Genomic DNA, 21928 nt, shown 5'->3' on the forward strand with positions numbered 1-21928 from the left:
CCACATTATTTGGGAGTAGACAAACTAATGGGTTTATAACCAGGGGCAGAACCGGGTTTTGTAAAATAGGAACGTAATTATATAAATTTTTTTGGGCAAAAAGTATAAAAATAAATATATTTTTTAGAAAAAGTTATTTATAAGAAAAATAATTTCAGCGGCAAAAAAAGTAACTAAGACACTATCTACCCTTTATAGATATAATATATAATTCAAAATAAAAGTTGTTATCATCCAAGTTATAAAATTAGTAATCAAAGAATCAACGAGTTACAAGAAACATCCTTCATACGTTGTGCCTTGGGTTAATTAGAAGATGGTGAAACATACCTATACCACTTCGCTATTGAATTATTCCCAACTTGCCTCTTAAAAGATTTCAAGAAACTCGAGTTTTTTTTCTTTCTTCTTCTTTTAGTGAAGCCTCCTCTCTAAATTCTTCTTGCAGCCTTATCTCTTTAATTAAAAAAAAATGGATTTCCGCATCGGAACAACACCTACGAACTATACTACATTTAGCCAATTCGAATGTGGATGGATATTCTCCAATTGATTCTACAAATTCGAATCTGGTGCCCCTGCGCTAAAGATATGGATAAGAATGCCGATTCATATGCCCCTTAAGGCTATATGCATGGTCCACCCCTATTTATAATGGTATTGAGTCTTCCTTAAGGATTTGAGCCGCAAGAGATATCCAATTTTATGAGTGGAAAATGGATAAATCCTTTCTGATTTGTGACACGTGCATTCGCTGTCCGCCCATCCGGTCGGTTGGCTAGTCTTATTTTCCCCACTATTTGAATTTGAAAACATTTTGAAAACATTTAATTTTGTAAACAAATATCGATTTACTTCCTTTATTTCATTATTAATGTTTTAATTTGTATTTTCTATATAATAATGTCTTCCTCATTTGACACGTACGCTTTCAAATCCTACGAACATTAGCTTGTATTATTTCTTATAAAACAATAACATGAGTTCTTAAAGAATAAGAAAGAGCGTAATAGGCCGATTAGCACAGTGCATAATTTGTTAAAAAGTGATTATTTTTATTTTGGAAACGACGTGGCTGTTACACTGCTTGCACTAGAGAGGCATGCATACCCGCGAAGCATCTTATAGACCATATTAAGAGTATTCAAATTTGGTTTACGTGAGTTATGAATGTTGGATGAGATGATTTTTTTTTAAAAATAGTATCTATAATTTAAAAAAAAATGCATATTTCTTAAATATTGGGCTTCTAAAAGTTCATAACCCAACCAAATTAAATTTGAACAACCCTAAACCACACCATACAATAACATTTCCATCTTGTTAAATAGTACTTGTAAAATCATTTATTTATGAACTCTCAAAAAATCAAGGTACTTTGTTCCATTAAGTTCTTTTGATAAATATGATCTCCAAAAATCTGCAACTCCAATTTTCCTGAATTCTGCCGGTCTTTCTGAAGTAACGAGGCTCGGTGCCGGACCCATTTCGCCATCTAATTTCGGACTATAAAATGTGGCTATGGATATTCTCTCTTTATCTGAGTTCACAGTTGCCCTGTGCTCAATGGTTTTATATACTCCATTTGTCAACACCTACACATAAAATTCGGATAATTAATTATTAGGGTACTTAAACTATCGTTTTATTTTAATCCGATAACAAAATTTTTTGATTTATTTTATTTTAATTATTAAATTTTAATTTCATTTCAATTTGAGATTTTTCGGCTAAAAATGCACACTTGATAGTGACAAAGCTAGAACTATACGTTGGGGGGCCAAATTGTAATATAATTTATTTATGGGGAGATAATTTGAAAATTAGAGGGGGCAAATAATAATATAATCTAATTTTTTTATATTAATTTTAATAATTTTACAAGTTGGAGGGTGCCAAGTCTATGTCATGACCCCATTCCCTCTGTCATTTATGACAATCAATGTTTATTTATTCTCAACGTGACAATCATTTCTTTGGCGAAAAAAAAAAACGTGACAATCATTTCAACGAAATTTTGTTTATCCCAAGTTATACTTGTGTGACAATTTTTCAAATAAAAATAAGTAAAATTAAGGTGTGAAGTATGCATTTTTATCAAAAAAAATTCCATTAAAACAAAATTAAGTTTATTAGTTACTACTATGCAGCAAATAAAAATTTGGTCCTTAAAATAGAATAAGGCAATAATTTAGATACCAACTAAATCTTATGGGTCATCAATCTTTTCATTTATTACAAATGGATCCTATTTTTTAATTATATTTTTATAAATACTCAGTTCAAAAATTCACTAAAACGGTATGCTACCTAATAAAAAATTTACCCATTTTAAAATAAAATATATAGTTCTATATTTAATTTTGAATATATATTATAAAGGTTATCGATTTATATATTTTACTTTAAAATAATTATTAACACCCGCATTACAGATGATATTTGGTGTGACATTGGACAAATCAATAAGTTAGTGTCTTTATTCAAAAGAATAAAATAAAATAAGTGTCATTTTGAAAAAAAAATCTCGTTGCAATACATTTTTAATTTCAGTAATTAAAAAAAAATAACTATAGTTAATATTCATTTTATAATAACTTGAAAGCTGGGCGCCCCAAAGAGAACTCATTTACTCAAAAGATTTTTCGACATGGAGAATTCCAGTGGCGAGTCTTTGCTAAAAGATCAAAGGGAACCCACAGAGGACGACAGGTCTACTAAAAAGGCTAAGTTCAGAGAGGGTGAGGATGATGTTGCTCCTCCGGCGGCCATGTCTTTTCGGGATAAACTAGTTCAAACTGATAAGGAACGTGGAGAAACGCTAGCAGGTGTTACTGATGATTTTGAAGTTGATGAGGAAGATGTTTCTATCCTGAGGAGTGAGGGAATGCCGGCTATCGTTTTTTCCGACAGAGTCAGGGATGAATTGTCCAAACCTTGGAAATTAACAGTGGTGGTTAAACTCCTAGGAAGGCCGATTGGATACCGGAATTTGTGCAACAGATTAGAATCGATGTGGAATTTTGTTGAATCGTTTGATGTTATTGATTTAGATAATGACTACTTTCTTGTCAAATTCAGGAATATTAATGATTTAGAGTTAGTTATTACTGGAGGTCCTTGGGTGATGCTTGGCCATTATCTTTCTGTCCAGGAATGGTGTCCGAGTTTTGATTGTTCGAATGATGAAATCAGATTCATTAATGCTTGGATTAGACTACCTCGTATGCCTATTCATTACTACAACAAGAAAGTCCTTAGATATATCGGATCAGTAGTGGGAAAAGTTGTGAAGATAGACTACTGTACGGAGGCAGCTGAGAGGGGTAAGTTCGCTCGTATTGCAGTGGAACTTGATCTCAAAAAACCGTTAGTATCTCAGTTTAGACTGGATGGCAACGTCCAATTTGTTGAATACGAATGTCTTCCTCGGATTTGTTTTGAATGTGGTAGATTTGGTCATGTTAGGGATTCTTGTCCATCCAAGATTAATAATTCGAGGGTGGAGTCTACCGGAATTACAGAATCCGCCGAGAAGGAGAGGTTGGAAACGGGGAAGATGAACGAAGATGGTAACCCTAATTTTGGTCCTTGGATGATGGTAGGCCGAAAAGGAAAGCCTTGGGGTAATAATGGAAATATTCGTAAAAATCATGCGAATAATACTAATAAGGCAAATAATCCCCCTAGTAACAGATTCGAAGCGCTAATTGAGGAAGATATGGTGGAAATCACTAAGGAAGACTTGGGGCCTAGAATGGTGGAGGAAAATCCGATTTCCAACGGATCTAATATTCATGTGAAGGCCGCTACCAGGAAATCTGTATCGAGGAATATCTCCCATGCAGGAAAAGACAGTAATATCCCCAGCAACTCCAAAGACAATAACCCACGAAAAGCCCTTGCTGAAATGTCCAACATGGAGGCCCATAATGTCAAAAAGAAATTTATTGTTACGAAAGCCCATACTTCTCTTGATGCTAGTAATCATACAGCTGTTAACGTGATGTTTGATGCACAACATACTCAACCTTCAGGTACTAGAAATTCTGCCCTCAATGCTCAAATCCAGGATTCAAGTGTCTCTCCTATGAACCTTGACCCTGAACCTCCTGACCCTAATACTGGAAGTAGGCTTTATAAAGAAAACATTGTTCCACACCCTTGTTTGGAGATTATTGATCCTGATTCTCCGATAGAGGCGATGTTCGTGGACTGCTCGGAGACGAATGAAAGTGATGCCACTATGGATATGATCATGCATGGAGTGGAGTCTCCTAATGTCTAATGTTTTTTCCTGTTGGTCGGTTTCTCTTCATCATTTATTTTTTAATGATTGACAAAAATAAACTTGTTATTTGGAATGTTCAAGGAGCGGGTTCTAAGTCTTTTCTTAGAGTTTTTACTAATTACTGTAAGCAGTATAAGTTCGATATTGTGGGCATCTTGGAGCCCCGGATTAGCGGGGAGAAAGCAGACAGTTTCATCAAGAAGTGTGGTTTTGCGTTTTCTCATAGAATTGAAGCTACGGGATATTCTGGGGGGATATGGATTCTTTGGAAGGATAATGTTGATCTTAATATTATCGAGAATAATAAGCATTATATTCACCTTAAGGTGGATATGGGTACCAATTCTTTCCTGTTGACGGTGGTTTATGCCAACCCTAATGCTAGCTTGAGAAGACACTTTTGGGAGGACATTAACAAGTTAGCTACGGAGATTTCTGAGCCCTGGCTGATTGGGGGCGATTTTAATGCTGCTCTTCACGATAATGAGAGAAGAGGAGGGGTTCGAGGTAGAATAGGTCATTGTCCTATCTTTCAGAATTGGGTTAATACTTTTAACTTGATTGATTTGGGGTATCGTGGTTCCCCTTTTACATGGAGGAGAGGTAACTTATTGAAAAGACTTGACCGTTTTATTAGTAATGAGGCATGGAATAGTGTTTTCTCCAATCACTACGTTCTTCACCTTCCCAGAGTTCTATCCGATCACAATCCCATTTTTCTTCAGTATTGTACCCACCATCATACTGATACTGTTAGAAAACCGTTCCGGTTCATGGCAGCATGGGTAGGAGCAGCTGGTTTTAACAAACTCATTCAAGATAATTGGGACTCTACGGCGCCTGTTGTTGATGCTATCACGGGTATTACGGAAAAAATGAGAGTTTGGAATCAAGAGGAATTTGGTAACATTTTTCTTCGCAAGAAGAAACTTCTTGCTCGCATTGGAGGAATTCAACGTGCAAGAGACTTCTATAGTAATCAAAGGCTTGCTGATCTAGAGACTACCCTTCGTAAGGAATTGGATGAAACTCTCTATCAAGAGGAGCTTTTGTGGTTTCAAAAGTCACGTTGTGACTGGATAGTGAACGGTGACCGTAACACTTCGCTGTTCCACAGAAGAGTGGTGGTGCGTAGGCGTCAAAACAGAATATGGGCTCTTAAAGATGAGAATGGCAATATGATTGATGATCAAAACACGTTGAAAAACATGGCTGTCCAGTATTTCGCTTTGCTCTATTCTAGGAATTCTGATCAGAATGTTCCCCTTCCTAGTCGGGGTTTATTCCCAGTGTTTGACATCCCCTCCTCAGTTAAGTTAGCTGTGAATATTTCAGATGATGAGATAAGGGCAGCGCTGTTTGATATGAATCCGTTTCGAGCCCCAGGTATTGATGGATTACACGCTTATTTTTTCCAAAGTCAGTGGTCTATAGTGGGAAAGAACATATGTGAGTTTATCCATGGCATTTTTAGAGGTCAACATCTTCCGGCTGAGCTTAACCGAACCCTCATCACACTCATTCCTAAGTGTGAGTATCCAGATGTTCTAAAAGACTTCCGCCCTATTAGCCTTTGCAATGTCCTGTACAAGGTTATCACCAAACTTATAGCTAACCGTTTTAAGAAGATAATGCCTCATATCATTGGCCCAACGCAAACTAGTTTTGTAGAGGGAAGGCATATTACCGATAATATTGTGCTAGCTCAGGAAGCTCTCCATTCGATGAGGAAAAAACGAGGTAATAAGGGGTACATGATTGTTAAAATTGATCTTGAGAAGGCCTATGATCGTTTATCTTGGGATTTCATTCGGGAAACTTTGATTGATGTTGGCATACCCACCATGCTGACTGATGTTGTCATGTCCTGCATCTCTACTGCCTCTATGAATATTCTTTGGAATGGTAATATCCTCGATACTTTCCATCCCTCTTGTGGTATCAGGCAGGGCGACCCTCTCTCTCCTTATATTTTTGTGCTGTGCGTTGAAAGATTAGCGCAAATGATTAACACAGCATGTCTCAGTAAGCAGTGGAAACCTCTTCGTATGGGTCGTCACTGTCCGGGTCTTTCTCATCTGTTCTTTGCCGATGATCTACTCCTCTTTGCTGAAGCTTCCAATGATCAAGTAGACATAATAAACCGTATTATGGACACCTTCTGCCTTTCTTCGGGTCAGAAAATTAACAAGCAGAAAACTAAGGTTCATTTTTCGATAAATGTTCCTAGTGTCATCAAAAATTCGCTAGCTAACAGACTTGGGGTTCAAATTACGGAAGATCTTGGGGTTTATCTTGGAGTTCCTCTAATTCATGGGAGATACACTAAGAGACACTCAAGTGGGGTTATGGACAGAATTAGAAGCAGGTTCTCTAGCTGGAATGCGAAAACTTTGTCTCTGGCAGGTCGCTCGACTCTTATCAAGTCTGTGATTACAGCTATGCCTGTCTACTCTATGCAAACCACGGCCCTTCCGAAAAGCACCTGCAGCTTGATTGAGAAGAATTGTAGAGGGTTCCTTTGGGGATCAGCGGGAAGTGACAGGAAAATTAATCTTGTTAAATGGGAGGTGATAAATCAACCTAAAGGCAGCGGAGGTTTGGGGCACAAGAATATGGTCGCAATGAATGAAGCTCTGCTCATGAAAATTGGATGGAACATCATTGCGAATCGTGATCTTTTTTGGGTTAAAATTCTGAGAAGTAAGTATAAGATGATGGACATTGCTCCCCTAAGTCTGAATAACACCAAGGGAGCTTCTCATTTGTGGCAGCAGGTGGGAAAAATATGGAATATCATGCATGAAGGTGTTCGCTGGGCTCTTTGTGATGGATCCGTTATTCGCTTTTGGCTTGATCCGTGGCTAGGCGGTAATGTTACACTCCTCAGTGTTGCCACTACTCAAATTTCAGAGGAGGAGCTGCATAGGACGGTTAATTTTTTTGTGGATGAGAATGGAGGGTGGTGTTGGAGAAAGTTTGCAGCCTCTATTCCAGCGTCATGGATTATAGAAATTGCTAATTTTGTCCCTCCTAATCCTAACAATGGAACTGATTTCTTATACTGGGGTCTTTCGAGCTCAGGTAATTTTTCGACGAAGTCGGCCTATAGCTTAACAGCTCATGGAAATGATAATAATATGCAGGTTTGCTGGAAATCAGTGTGGGAGTGGCCTGGTCCAGAGAAAATCCGCTACTTTCTTTGGCTCGCAACTCACGGTAAACTTTTGACTAATGATGAGAGATGTCGTCGGCACCTTGCTTCTAATGGTACCTGCGCTAGATGTAACTCAGGCCAGGAAGATTGCTGTCATGCTTTGCGTAACTGTGACTTTTCTGTCCTTCTTTGGAATAGATACCTGCTGCAAGATAAGAGAGCAGCTTTTTATTCGTTGAATTATGATGATTGGTTGGTGAAAAATCTGAATGGAGCGTTCAATGGTAATGGAAATCGTAACTGGGTTAGTGTCTTTGGCGTGGTTCTTTGGTGTAGCTGGAAATGGAGAAATGGAATGATTTTTGATAATGACAGTATTTCTTTCACTTCTATTGTTAAGGAGATTGATAGCCTCCTTCACTACATTGATCTTACCAATGAGTACAACAGGTTAAACAATGGCAGGGGTTTGAACTATTCGACTGTTCCCATTTGTTGGAGTCCTCCGCAGCAGGGATGGATGAAGATCAATACGGATGGGGCTTTTGATCAGAGTTCTCAGATAGCTAAGGCTGGAGGGCTAGCTCGGGATGATTCTGGTAAATGGTTGGGCAGTTTTTCGATGTGCATTGGTATCGACTCAGTTATTGGGGCAGAATTCAGAGGAGTCTATCACGGACTCCTTCTCGGAAGACATTTGGGAGCTAAGAAAGTCATTATGGAGGTTGATAACAAGCTTGTGGTTGAGAAGATCAATTCCAATATGTGTGCAGCAGGTTATTCTAACCTTGTAGCTGCTATTCGTGGGCTTTTAGCTCAAGACTGGGAAGTGATTGTTACTCACGTCTACAGAGAGGCTAATTTTGCAGCGGATCATTTAGCTTCGTTGAAGCCCAATGTCGAGATTGGTGTTGATTGGCATAACGAACCCCCGGACAGCCTGGTTCCTTGGCTTATGCATGATGTTCAAGGAATTACGTATGATCGTAATATCCTTTGCTAAGTTTTCCTAGGCTTTTGTCTCCTCTTTTGTACCAAAAAAAAAAAGCTGGGCGCCCCCCCCCCCCTCCCCCACCAAAATATTTAATACCCATGACAATGTAGGGCAATAATGGAAAATAGAGGTCCTGACCCAGTAAGAGCCTAAATTCTATCCACAAAAATCTGAAAACCCCACCAGACTTTCCTCAATAGAGCTAACATTATCAGTCCTTTTTTTTTTTCGAGAGATGACTCTATCAGTCCTTAAAACATCAAATCGATCTAAAAGTTAAACTTTAAGTGATGGATACCGAATCCTACAGTAAATATAATGGAGCCGAGTCACAGGAGATCCACTCTCAGGTGATACCGGACTCCCCCTGAAGGTCCGAAGATATGAAGGAGACGCCGAATCCCTTAAGATTCGGTGATATGCCAATTGATACCGAATCCCTTGAGATTCGGTGATATGCCAATAAAGACCGAATCCCATATGATCCGCCCAAAGCGCGTTAGGTCCGGGATTCGGGTAATCGACCAAGAATGGAAGTATTGTCCTATTCGGACACAAACACTATATATGAAAGGATAAGCTCTACTTTAGGAAGATAAGACTATTTAGGAAGACGTTCCTAAATAGGACTCTTATCAGATTAAGGTAGATCTCGACAAATCAGGAGAATCCCTACGATATTGCCGAATCCCTACAAAGTAGGATTACGACTCTACAAGGTATATTCGACTACTATAAAAAGAGCACGATGCCTAGAATCAGAATTACATTCATATACACAAAACGCTGCTCAAAGCTCTAAACTGACTTTAGCATCAGAGAGTTAATCGGACAACCACCGTCCGGTTAGCTTCTACCTTGTTTTGCAGGTCTTACTCACCGGTTCAGAAGGCAGACTCCATCATTAAGTAACATTTTAATTTTATTGTTTTTTAATACATTTCAACACAAAATTTTAACTAATAAATAACATTCGTCAAAAATCAAATTCTAAAGTTTCTACGATGTATTAGAAATAAACTCTGTATGTTCCGAGGGAATTTTTTTTCTTTTCAGTTATCAATCTACATTGCATTGCGTTGCTTTTACATAACAATCATCAAATTTTATTTTCTTTACTAAAACGAGAAAACATTTAGCACAATTTAATAATCTATGGTCCATTTCTACTTATATGGACGACGTAAATATATATTCGTCATATCATAAATAATATCAAATAGATACTATTTTTTATTAATGTGGTAAAATTAGATATATATATATATATATATATATTTATATTTATCTATCGTCCATGTCAATAAAATATTGTCAAAATTTAATAAATTGTATCATTTCTGGAAAAATAGATTTTAGTTACTAAAATGATTTTTTTTTAAAATCCAATTACTTGTTATGTAAACATACTATATTTCAATGATTGTGAAAATTTTAATCTTATTTTTCGATCATACGAGCTCTGTTATTGTATAGATAGAAGAACTGATATTACTATAATACAAGGTAGGAATTACCTCCAGACTGCCTCCAATATTGACGATAAAAGCATTAGGAAGTGGTTTAACCGGAACCCATTTTCCATGATACTTGATTTGCAACCCTTCTACGTCGCTGACTTGAAGGAGGATGGTGAGGCCACCGCCATCGGAGTGGGAGTTGAGTCCCATGACCAACTCCGGCTGCGGACATGGAGGATAGTAATTCATTCTCATTTGTTGGCACCCATCTTCAAATGCTTCCGTCATTTCTTTAGGTTCCATTCCGAGAGCTTTTGCCATTAGGTTGAGGACTCTCAAGGCAAGATTTTTCATTTCTTCTGAGTAAGCTTCCAATGATTCTCTATAAAGTACAAACAACCATATACAATCTTTAGGTTAAACTAATTATAAATTTTTTATATTATTAAGTTTTTATATATTATACATTTAAATAATCTTTTAACTATCTCGTAAATTTAGCGTAATTATATTAAATTTTGAATAGGGAGAGACAATACCTAAATGAGAGGGGGAGGTTAGGAAACAAGTGGGGTTTTCTTAAATAATGTGGAAGAGTGATCATGTAAAACATGTCTCCCCAATCAAGCTTCTGCTCTTCAGACACCACAAAAGCTTGCCCTAATCCCTCAATTTCTCCTGCCTTTTGCCAATATTTCATTTTTTCTTCCATTGGTAACTTAAAAAATTCTTCAATTTCTACCTTCACCTTTTCCACTAGTGAAGTGCTCACTTCATGATTTATTAGCTGCAATGAGAAAATAATAAGTCTCTGTTGTAAATTCTTAGCTATATATTTGGGTATTAAATTTTCAGTTTACTAAATTTTTGTATTATTTTGTTCTAATAAGAAACTTAGTATTTTATTTCAATTTAGTCATTGAACTTCAAAATTACAAGCAACGTGAAATTTTATGTAAATTTCGGCTAAATTAGTAATTCTTACCTAGTACTGGTCCATGAATTTTTCATGCACCTACCCAATGAGGTATTAGAAAATCTAATACAATTTTTTTTCTCTTTTTATTATTTTCTCTTTCTTCTCATTTCTCTAACACCTCATTGGATAGGTTTATGAATTTTTCATAGACCGGTCTAGGTAAGAACTTCCCGTTAGTCTATATGAAAACCAGATCCTGCCACGTAAACTCGGTTTTGATCTAATGTCATTAATAAATTTCCAGTTGTTTATAATTTTAAAGTTCATGTCTAAATTAAAAAAATTTGTGACCAAAATAACATAAAAAATTAGAGTTTTAAAAATCTAATACATACCTATTTACATGGGCCAAATATATTATGGTAACTGAATATTTAAGTTATTTTTAAAAAAAAAATCGAATTTCAATTTATTTCTTAAAAATCATCAAATTTTAAATTTTGTTTGGAAAAGGTAGATCCCATGTAAATATGGTTTTATTTGCGTTAGAACTTTAAATAAAATATTACCTGAAAGAAACCCCATTCTTTGCATGCATGGTGGAGCTGATTCAGCTCCAAATCCATAAATTCTTGCGAAAATAACCTCTGCAAATCAATGACAGGAACTTGGGGTAGAGATGCAGAATCAAATATGATTGGAGAATCTTGATGAGGTCGCACATATCTTAGTGGAACTGTTGTAGACGATTCTTTTGCCAGCTCTTGTACACATGGCACTGGAATAGAGCTCCCAAGCTTTGTTATTTTTGCTTCCATGGCTTCTCTTAATATCTCTACCTATATCTATTTTTTTCTCATGTTCTGCTAAATCTACTAGCTGAGGTTATATAATATAGGAAAAAGGGTCATTTATGCCCTTAAAGTTTGGCTTTAGGATCAAGTAAGCCCTCAACGTACAAAAAGGTTCAAATATGCCCCTAACGTCTTAAAAATTGAACAATCAGACCCCCGATTTGGACAACCAGGCCCCTAAGGTTTCATTTATACGTCAAAATTAGGGGCCTGGTTGTCAACATTTTAAGACGCTAGGGGCAATATTTGAACATTTCCGGATATTGAGGGCTTAATTGATCCTGGAAATAAACCATAGGGGCATAAATGACCATTTTTCCTATAACATACGAGCAATTAGGATAATTGATCTTGAAAATTACTGAATTTGTAAATTTTTTTATTTCAGTCACTAAACTATTACTTTTTTCTTTTTGAACACTGAACGTTTTTTTTTCCATTTCGGTATTTTCCAGCCAAAAATACTTAAGTGGCAGCTGAAATTTATTTATTTTTTCCTAAAAACTTGTCATCATGTATGCATAATTTGACCTAAAAACTCATTTTTAATATAAAATTACGTATGTGTGATAAATTTTTAAAATAAGATTAGTAAAATCTGGCTGTCATATATCAATTTTCGGCTACCACTTAAGCATTTTTGATAGGAAAATATTAATGACTGAAATTAAAAAATTTAAAATTTAGGAATGATCAAAATTAATTACCCTAAGCAATTAATAGTACACAACCACTCATGTCGGTAAGAGGTTGTTTTCGTTATTTAATACTCTATTTAAACACTAGAATAAATAATGTTTTTAATACAGAGAGAGAATAATAATATTATTAATATTATGAGAGTGACAATAATATTTTTCTTTTTATGTCTGTTGTGGGATTTTTTTTTATGAATTTAAATAAATTACGGATCGCAATGGGGCGATATAGAGAGAAAATAATAATACTAATGCAATATTGTGAGAGTGATACAAATTATTTTAGTTTCTTTTTCAAGTTTGTGTGGTAATTAATCAGTCCAATTAGTGACATGTACAGAATGGGGTAGTTGGGGATGGGGAAGTCATCTCCGTTGCCATCACTACTTCTATGAGAAATCTTCATTTCAATTTTCATGGGTTTTCTGCATTAATGGAAATATTCATTTCTTTTTAACTTCTAAATATAACAGAATTTTTTTTTTATAAATAAATATTTGAAGTGCATGTTTTAATGATAACTAAATAGAGTTTTTTTAGAATTACTTTGTTTAAGTTTACTTTGCTAATTTCACAAATAAATGAAAGTGATAATAATTCATTCAATAGTTAAATAATAGACAAATAAAAAATCCTAGCCATTGAGAATTTTTTTTTTAATTTTTTTACTTCGCTGCCGTCAATGTCACCTTTGGCGGTAGCTATTCTTTTTCTATTATTTTATTTATATAGAATAAAATAAATAACCGACTCACTTTTCATCCTTTTTATTTTGTTGGTAACTTTATCAATGAGACACATCATATCAATATATATCGAATAAAAAATCAGAGATAAATCAAGATCTTCTTAAGATTGAAGATGAAATTGTTTAGAGGTTATATTAGTTGTTTTTGTTTTTGATACTTTTTGTTATGGTAATTGTCTTTCTTTTTTGAAAGTTTTTTTGTCTTTTTTATGACGAAAGTTTTTGTTGTCCTTTTTATATCGAAAGGTTTGTTTGCTGGCTTTTTATTAAGTTTTGGTGAGTCTTTATTTTGTTAGACAACGAAAAATGAGATTCTTATGATGGTAGAACAGTTATAAAATTTTGATTTTGATTTTGTAAGGCGATCTGCGAACAAAGCTTTATTTCTTGTTTTATGTCAGGTTATTAGATACGGTTATACCTTTTGTTGAATTCTTACACTGTAATTGGTTGATATTAACGAAAGATTATTTTGATTGTAAAAAAAAGTTAAAAATAGACAAAATAAATTTTACTTCTAAAAATTTACTGCAGACAACTCCTAATTAATATCATTAAAAGTTCCCTTAATTATTAAAAAGACCATATTTTAATAATATAAAATACATTTAATTTTTTTAAATTTAAAAAAACTACAACTGAACATTTAACTAACATGTATATTTGTGTTTTTTTAATATTTTGATTAATATATATTAATGCGATATTATATTTTTATTATAAATTTAGGATTAATTATATAAAAGTGATCATCTTACACTAAATTGTAATCTTATCGTACGACTTTTAAAACTTTTAAATTCACCATCTTTTAATTTTTTGAATTATATCACTGTTCAAAGATCACCATGTAATATCCCGGAATTTTTTTTAAAAATTTTCTAAATTATTTTCGGTATTAAATTAAATTTTCGGGGGCGGTTTGATTCGTAGTTAAATTTTGGTTCGGTTCAATTTCAATTTTGGGTTTGGTTCTTGGTCCCTTGGGTCTTGGTTCAACCAAATGGTTGAACCAAGAAGGAAAAACCCAGGTCTCGTAAGAGACCTGGGAATTTCACGCACAGTCCCGTACGGGACTGTGCCTGTCCCGTACGGGACTGTGAATTTTTGGCTCTGGTTGTTAAGGGCAGTTTTGCCCTTTCACCAACCCTACTTCCACCTCGTTTTTAACCTAATTCCTACGTTTAAATGCTTAATATTTTTGACCTAAAACGTTCACCACGCTGCAAACAATTCATAGCAACCTTTCCCTTTCAATTTCGCTGAGAATTCGCTAGCCGTAATCCCTTCCGAAGTTGACTGAAAATTTGGTAAGTTTCTTTCATAATTTCCAGATTTTGTTTTTAATCGACACCTCTGAGTTTTGATTCGTTCTCCTTCGTTTCTTGGTCGAATCCAGTTCCGTTTCGTCGATAAGATTATAGACACACGCCTCTTCAATTCCCATCTTTGTTTTCGCCAAAACGGTACGTAATTCTATGCGATATAGTCGCCGCCGTTTCATCGTAATTGTACGTGTATAATTCTGTTTTCCCAATATATGTTTCTGCCGTTTTATTCTATAGCATTGATCATGGAATTTTTGTATTCATGTGATATTTAACTTATGATCTTGATGGTTATTAGTATAATCTTGGTATAAGCTTGCGTTTGTTTTCCGTTTTGATTCGCCATGAATTGCCATAGCTTGTTCTTGATTTTCTGGCTCACTGCCAAGAACAAGGGGTTCATGTTGCTGCCGTGATTGCCTTGTTTGATGGCCTTAGATTCATACTTCTAGGTTGTGTATTTGATTAGGTTTAAAACCCAATAGCTTACAACTGATTTGGCTTGATAATGGTGTTGGTTTTATTTGAACACAAGGCTCTGTATTGCTTGTTCTTCTTGAATGTAGGAGATGGCTTAATGGCCACTTTAATCATCAAAGTATTTTGTTTAAATCAATTAGGTACTTCAAGTTAGTTTTATCCACTTAATTTGTTTTGATAATAATTTGAACCATTTGATTTTAAATAGACAATTTGAATACGTTAAATATTTTATAACTTAAATGAATATAATTACTCGGGTAATTATATGTAATTTTAATCGAAATGTTAAATTGGCTAAATTGCAATTTAGCCCCTAAAAGTTTCTAAAAACTTATTTTGGTTAAGTTATAACTTTTGGACTTCTAATTGATTTATTATTTAGTAAATTAAGAATGGGAAATTAATTTGATTTTATAATTGACTAAAGTACCATTTAGTCCTTAGTTGGCTAAAGTACAGTTTAGTCCCTATTTGGCTAAAGTAGAGTTTAGTCCCTAAACTTTTAAAGACTTAAAATAATTAAGTTTTGGATTGTAACTTGGGTTACTTGAACTATAAGATATTAAATTCTATTTTAATATAGAAATGGTTTTATCAAGTATTTTTAATTTATAAACTCGGGTTTATAAAATTTATAAATTTTGTTTGGGTTAGACTGTGGTCGCCCAATAAGTGGGAAGAAGCTTGGTAGTTTTTAATAACTCGGCTGACTCACTAATATGGATTTTAACTCGGATTTATTTAATTATTCTATGTACCATTTTAAATATGTTTATATGATCTGTATCTCATAACTTGGGTTATATTTGGAATGCATTTAATATAAGTGTTTATTAAATGTGACTTGGTTTTGCGTTGTGCTAGTCCTATGTGGTGTCTAGTACTCTTTAGAGTTAGGGTTTGATTTTAATTATATTTTTAATATTTTATTTAGACCCGTCGACTGTTCGTACTTCAGAGGCGAACCAGAGTTAGATTGCTTGTCAAGTTTCACGTGGAATAGCAAGCAGTGAGTTTATATCTCTATTTACCTCTTTATTAAGCAACTATTATATTTTGTATATATGTATATGTATAAACAGCTTTCGAACTGTTTTCGGCATTGTGGATTTGATTTGGAACGTGCTACTCGATGGGCATCATCGGGACTGCGTGCGCACCGGTAATGATTATGGTATTGAGGTAGGTTTGAGATACGTCTCACCTTAGTGAGGGCACCGGTGGAAGATACGTCTCCTGGGCTCACTATTTATTAAGTGATAGTCGGGGATCGATTTTGAGATACGTCTCACCGACACGACAATGGATTTAGAATTGTGGTTTAGGGTTTCATTGATAATCCATAATGAAAATGTTTTATTAAACGTTTTAAAGGTTTTTAACTTAATAAATGTAAATGGTTATATAAACTCTACTCAGTAAATCTGACCCCGTTGTTTTCCCAAATTTTCCAGGTTTATGATTTGAGCTTTGGTCAATCTCCGTATCTTCATTCTCGGAGGTTCTTTATTTATTTCAGAAATAAAGTGTCGAACTATTTTAAACTCTTAGACCGCAGTAGTAGTTTCATATTATTCATGTCTTAGTCTTACGTTGATATTTTAGACTATTGTTGTTGGATTGGTCCAACTATTACTTATCGCTTGTGGCATGATTACAGTGGTATGTCATTTATATTATATTGCCATGTTGGAGTTTATTTGAGATTAAGCGTACTTTAAATATATGCTGTTTATCTGTACTGCTAGATTAGGCTGAAGTCTCGGTTGCCCCCGAGCATGTGGTTTTCTGCAGGTACATTGTTTTAAATGATATAAGTTGGTTATCCGCAAGGCTAGCTACGGGTTTTGGTACAACCATACCCATACCCTAGCGCCGGTCACGATTCATGAAAATGGGTCGTGACACACCACAATTATTTTGTTAGATAATTATACTTTTTCGTCATTACATCAATTACTTGTGACATGTGACTTGGCATGCTACGTCATTATAAAAAATGTCCGCTACATATCACCGAACTTTCGAACGGCGATAAAATTTTTATCATTGTTGATTTCTCGGGAAATCTTAATTGGTGCTTGTTTTATTTCATGCTTGGGTATGAGATTTTATGTGTTATTTAAATTGTTCTTGTTTCATTCTTAGGAATGAATACTCGTACTCGTGCTGCGGCTCAGCAAAATGCTGAAGCTGATGACGCGATCTCTATGGAGGTGGATCAGAATGAACCAGAGGTTCATGCTGGTAGAGGACTAGCAGGCAGAGGCCCAGCTGGTCGGGGTCGAGCTGGTCGAGGTCGTGGTGGCCGAGGCCAAGCTGGCAGAGGTAGAGGCAGAGGCGTAGGACGCGGTGCTGCAGGAGGTGCTCAAGCGCCAGGTGTGGCACAACCTGAGTTGGGCGACTTCGACTTCAACACGTTTTTGGCTAGAGTCGCGGCGTTACAACTCAACCAGGTTCAGCTGCAAGCGGGTCAGGTCGCTTTGCAGGATCAGTATGCGGTTTTGGGTCAGATTGCCCAGCAACAGCAACCACAGGCTGGTGGTGCAGCAGTTGGTGGTGTCGGAACCACTGACAGAGATTTGGTTTTGGCTTACATGAGGCTGAAGCCAACTGAGTTTGACGGTTCTGGAGACGCGCTGGATTTTCTCGAGGAGGTTGAGCAGAATGCTCGGCGACTTCAGGCTACTGAGCGCCAGACCGTCGTTCTAGTCGAGATTTCCATGAAGGGTTCAGCTGGTGACTGGTTTCGTGGCTATGTTCATGCTGACATGGCTATCATCTCTTGGGCTCAGTTTGTGGCGAGATTCAGAGCTTTCTTCTTGCCGTTTTCAGTGACAGAGGGTCACAGAGACAGATTGCTTTCACTTACTAGGGATGATAGGTCAGTATCCGAGTATACGACAGAGTTCGTGAGGTTGGGTCGGTTCGCGCCGGACTTGCAGACAGATCAGGAAAGGGTGAACAACAGATACGTAAAAGGCTTAGGGCGCGATTTTGTGAGTCTGCTGACCGAGACACGCAGAGATTTTACAGACGTAGTAGACAGTGCTCGGCGTATGGAGAGCTCGTTGCTGCAGTTTGGGGATATTTCTGGTCCTTCTCAGACCAAGAAGTCTTCTGGCCCTGGACAGCAGAGTGGTGGCGGTAGCTACCAATCGGCACCTTCTCAGTACAAGAACAAGAAGAGGGGTGTCAAGAAGAGTTATCAGCCGTACACCTACAGTTCAGGCAACAGCGGTAGTAGCCGCAGTTTTGGGCGCGGTAACAGCGGAGGTGCTAGTTTTCCTTTCTGTCAGAACTGCAGACGTCGACATCCAGGCGAGTGTCGTTTAGCACCAGGGGGTTGTTTTACTTGTGGCCAGCCGGGTCACTTCGCCAGAGAGTGTCAGGCATCTGGACAGCAGATGTCGGCAGCTAGTGTCGCTCAGCCATCCTATCAGAGTCAGAGACCAGTGTTCTCTGCACCAGCAGGGTTTTCTCAACCTGCTGCTTCTTTTGGTGGCCAGCGGGGCCGAGGTTCTGGAGGGCGTGGTTTTGGAGGCCGTGGCAACGGCGGTAGAGGTTCTAGCAGCTATGGTACCGGGCAGAGCTCTCAGCAGCAGAGTCAGGGTCAGGCCAGAGTTTTCGCCTTGACTCCTCAGGATGCTCATGCATCTAACGCAGTGGTGCAAGGTACTCTTCAGATCTCTTTCGTAGATGCACTTGTTTTATTCGATGCGGGTGCAACCCATTCTTTTGTGTCTACGTGTTTTGCTGCTAAGTTGGGTGTAACACCAACAAGTCTGAGTGAACCTTTATCTGTTTCTACTCCTTTGTCTGACTGTGTGGTGGTGGATGTTGTGTATCCATCATGTTCCGTGGTTATCCATGGAAGGGATTTGCGTGCTGACTTAGTTGTTTTGGATGTTCTTTCATTTGACGTGATTTTGGGGATGGATTGGCTGGCGCGCCATTATGCTTCGATCGACTGTCGAGGGAAGTCGGTTGAGTTTCGGATTCCAGGTGATCTACCCTTTTCTTTTCAAGGGGAAAGGGCGGAGACACCGAAGAATCTGATTTCTGCGATCAAGGCAAAGCGGATGATGAGTAAGGGTTGTCAAGCTTTCTTAGCTGTGGTTAGAGACATGGATGCTGAGGTGGGCAGTATGAACACTGTCCCTATAGTGAACGAGTTCACTGACGTATTTCCAGAGGAGTTGCCTGGATTACCACCTGATCGGGATATCGAGTTCTGCATTGACGTTGTTCCTGGAACTGGTCCTATTTCGATACTGCCGTATCGGATGGCTCCTGCTGAGCTGAAGGAGTTAAAGGAGCAGTTACAAGAACTTCTGGACAGTGGCTTCATCAGACCGAGTACTTCTCCGTGGGGTGCTCCAGTTCTGTTTGTTAAGAAGAAGGATGGTTCCTTTCGGCTTTGTATCGACTACAGGCAGTTGAATAAGGCTACCATCAAGAACAGATATCCTCTCCCTCGCATCGACGACTTGTTTGATCAGTTGCAGGGTGCGAAGTGCTTTTCCAAGATTGACTTGAGATCCGGGTATCATCAACTTCGGATTCGAGATGTCGATGTGCCTAAGACTGCTTTCAGAACGCGTTATGGGCATTTCGAGTTTCTAGTCATGTCGTTTGGGTTGACTAACGCACCAGCAGCGTTTATGGACATGATGAATCGGGTTTTCAAGCCGTTTTTGGATCAGTTTGTTATCGTCTTCATTGATGACATCCTGATTTATTCTCGGAGTGAGGAGGAGCATGCTTATCACTTGAGGACTATACTACAGACCTTGCGAGAGCATCAGTTGTATGCTAAGTTCTCAAAGTGCGAGTTTTGGCTGGAACAGGTTACCTTCTTAGGACACGTAGTGTCGAAGGATGGGATCAAGGTAGATCTGAAGAAGATTGAGGCGGTTATGGATTGGCAGAGGCCGAGGTCAGTTACCGAGATCAGGAGTTTTCTTGGGTTAGCTGGCTACTACCGTCGGTTCGTGCAGGATTTTTCTCGAATATCTGCACCTTTGACTAAGCTGACACAGAAGGGTGTTAAGTTTGAGTGGACCGACAAGTGTGAGGCAAGTTTCGAGAAGCTGAAGGAGATTCTGACTACAGCTCCTGTTTTGGCGTTGCCTTCTGGCATAGAGGGTTTTACTGTGTACTGCGATGCTTCTCGGATTGGCTTAGGTTGCGTGTTGATGCAACATGGACAGGTGATCGCCTATGCTTCTCGTCAGCTGAAGAAGCATGAGGTGAATTACCCTACACATGACCTGGAGTTAGCTGCTGTAGTTTTTGCTCTGAAGATCTGGAGGCACTACTTGTACGGTGCGACTTGCGAGATCTTCACTGATCACAAGAGTCTGAAGTACATCTTTGATCAGCGAGAGTTGAATCTGAGACAGAGGAGGTGGCTAGAGTTGCTGAAAGACTACGACTGTACTATTCAGTATCATCCTGGTAAGGCTAATGTGGTGGCCGATGCATTGAGTCGCAAGTCTTCGGGCAGCTTAGCCCATATTTCTGAGGTTGGACGTAGACCCATGGTTCGAGAGTGGCATGGTTTGATAGCTTCGGGCTACGGTTTTCAGGTTTCTCAGAACGGGAGTTTGTTGGCACATCTGCAAGTGCAGCCGGTTTTGATTGATAGGATTAAAGCTTTACAAGCTGAGGATCCACAATTGAAACGAATTATGGACGAGATCCATCTGGATGGGAATTCCGAGTTTGTTTTTGTTGACGGAGTTCTCAGGTTTGGTTCTAGACTGTGCGTTCCGGATTCAGATGGTTTGAGAGACCAGATTCTGGAGGAAGCGCATAGATCAGCTTACAGTGTTCATCCGGGATCTACCATGATGTACCATGACCTCAAGGGTACGTATTGGTGGAGCGGAATGAAGAAGGATGTTGCAGAGTACGTTTCCAAGTGTCTGACTTGCCAGCAGGTGAAGCTGGAACATCAGAGACCTTTTGGCTATCTACAACCACTACCTATTCCAGAGTGGAAGTGGGAGCGGATTGCCATGGACTTTGTTGTTGGTTTACCACGTACTCGACAGGGGTACGATTCCATCTGGGTGATAGTTGACCGTATGACCAAGTCAGCTCATTTCCTTCCGATCAAGGTTTCGTATCCTGCTTCGAAGTTGGCTCAGTTGTACATCGACAGGATTGTCAGTTTGCATGGTGTACCGGTTTCAATTGTTTCTGACAGAGGTTCTGTTTTCACTTCGAGGTTCTGGAAAGCGTTACAGGAGTCCTTGGGTTCTCGATTGGACTTCAGTACAGCTTTTCATCCTCAGACTGACGGTCAGTCTGAGAGGACTATTCAGACGTTGGAGGATATGCTCAGGATGTGTATTCTTGATTTTCAGGGTAGCTGGGATACTCATTTGCCGTTGATTGAGTTTTCCTACAACAATAGTTACCATGCGAGCATTGAGATGGCACCTTATGAGGCTTTGTACGGACGCAAGTGTCGATCTCCTATCTGCTGGGAAGAGGTCGGCGAGCGGAAGTTGTCTGGTGCTGAGATTATTCAGATTACCTCAGAGAAGGTACCGTTGATAAAACGGAGATTGGAGACAGCTTTTAGTCGGCATAAGAGCTATGCTGATCCGAAGAGAAAAGACATCGAGTTTCAGGTGGGAGACTTTGTGTTTCTTCGGGTTTCGCCTATGAAAGGCGTGGTTCGTTTTGGTGTCAAGGGAAAGTTGGCACCGAGGTACGTTGGTCCTTATGAGATTTCAGAGAGGATTGGAGCTGTGGCTTATCGTCTGGTTCTGCCGCCAGACATGTCTTTAGTGCACCCTGTATTCCACGTTTCTATGTTGAGGAAGTGTATTTCCGATCCTTCGCTTGTGATTGTGCCTCAGAGTGTTGAGATTGACCAGGAGCTGTCCTATGAGGAACAGCCAGTTGAGATTGTTGATACGCAAGTGCGTAAATTGCGGAACAAGGAGATTCCGATGGTCAAGGTTCTTTGGCGCAATCATT

At 38.1% G+C, this 21928-nt stretch overlaps 1 protein-coding gene across 1 annotated transcript; it reads right to left on the reverse strand.

Moving 5' to 3' along the window:
- Positions 1 to 1212: 1212 nt before the first annotated feature.
- Positions 1213 to 11688, reverse strand: LOC126680016 (oxoglutarate-dependent flavonoid 7-O-demethylase 1-like). The gene is made up of 4 exons (XM_050375046.2): positions 11391 to 11688; positions 10442 to 10689; positions 9960 to 10284; positions 1213 to 1595 (listed from the first exon to the last, which is right to left on the reverse strand). The coding sequence occupies exons 1-4, from the start codon at positions 11637 to 11639 to the stop codon at positions 1347 to 1349; spliced, it is 1071 nt and encodes a 356-aa protein (XP_050231003.1). The 5' UTR covers positions 11640 to 11688; the 3' UTR covers positions 1213 to 1346.
- Positions 11689 to 21928: the final 10240 nt, after the last annotated feature.

The sequence above is a fragment of the Mercurialis annua genome, linkage group LG5, assembly GCF_937616625.2.
Source record: "Mercurialis annua linkage group LG5, ddMerAnnu1.2, whole genome shotgun sequence".
In the NCBI taxonomy this organism is placed as follows: Eukaryota; Viridiplantae; Streptophyta; class Magnoliopsida; order Malpighiales; family Euphorbiaceae; genus Mercurialis; species Mercurialis annua.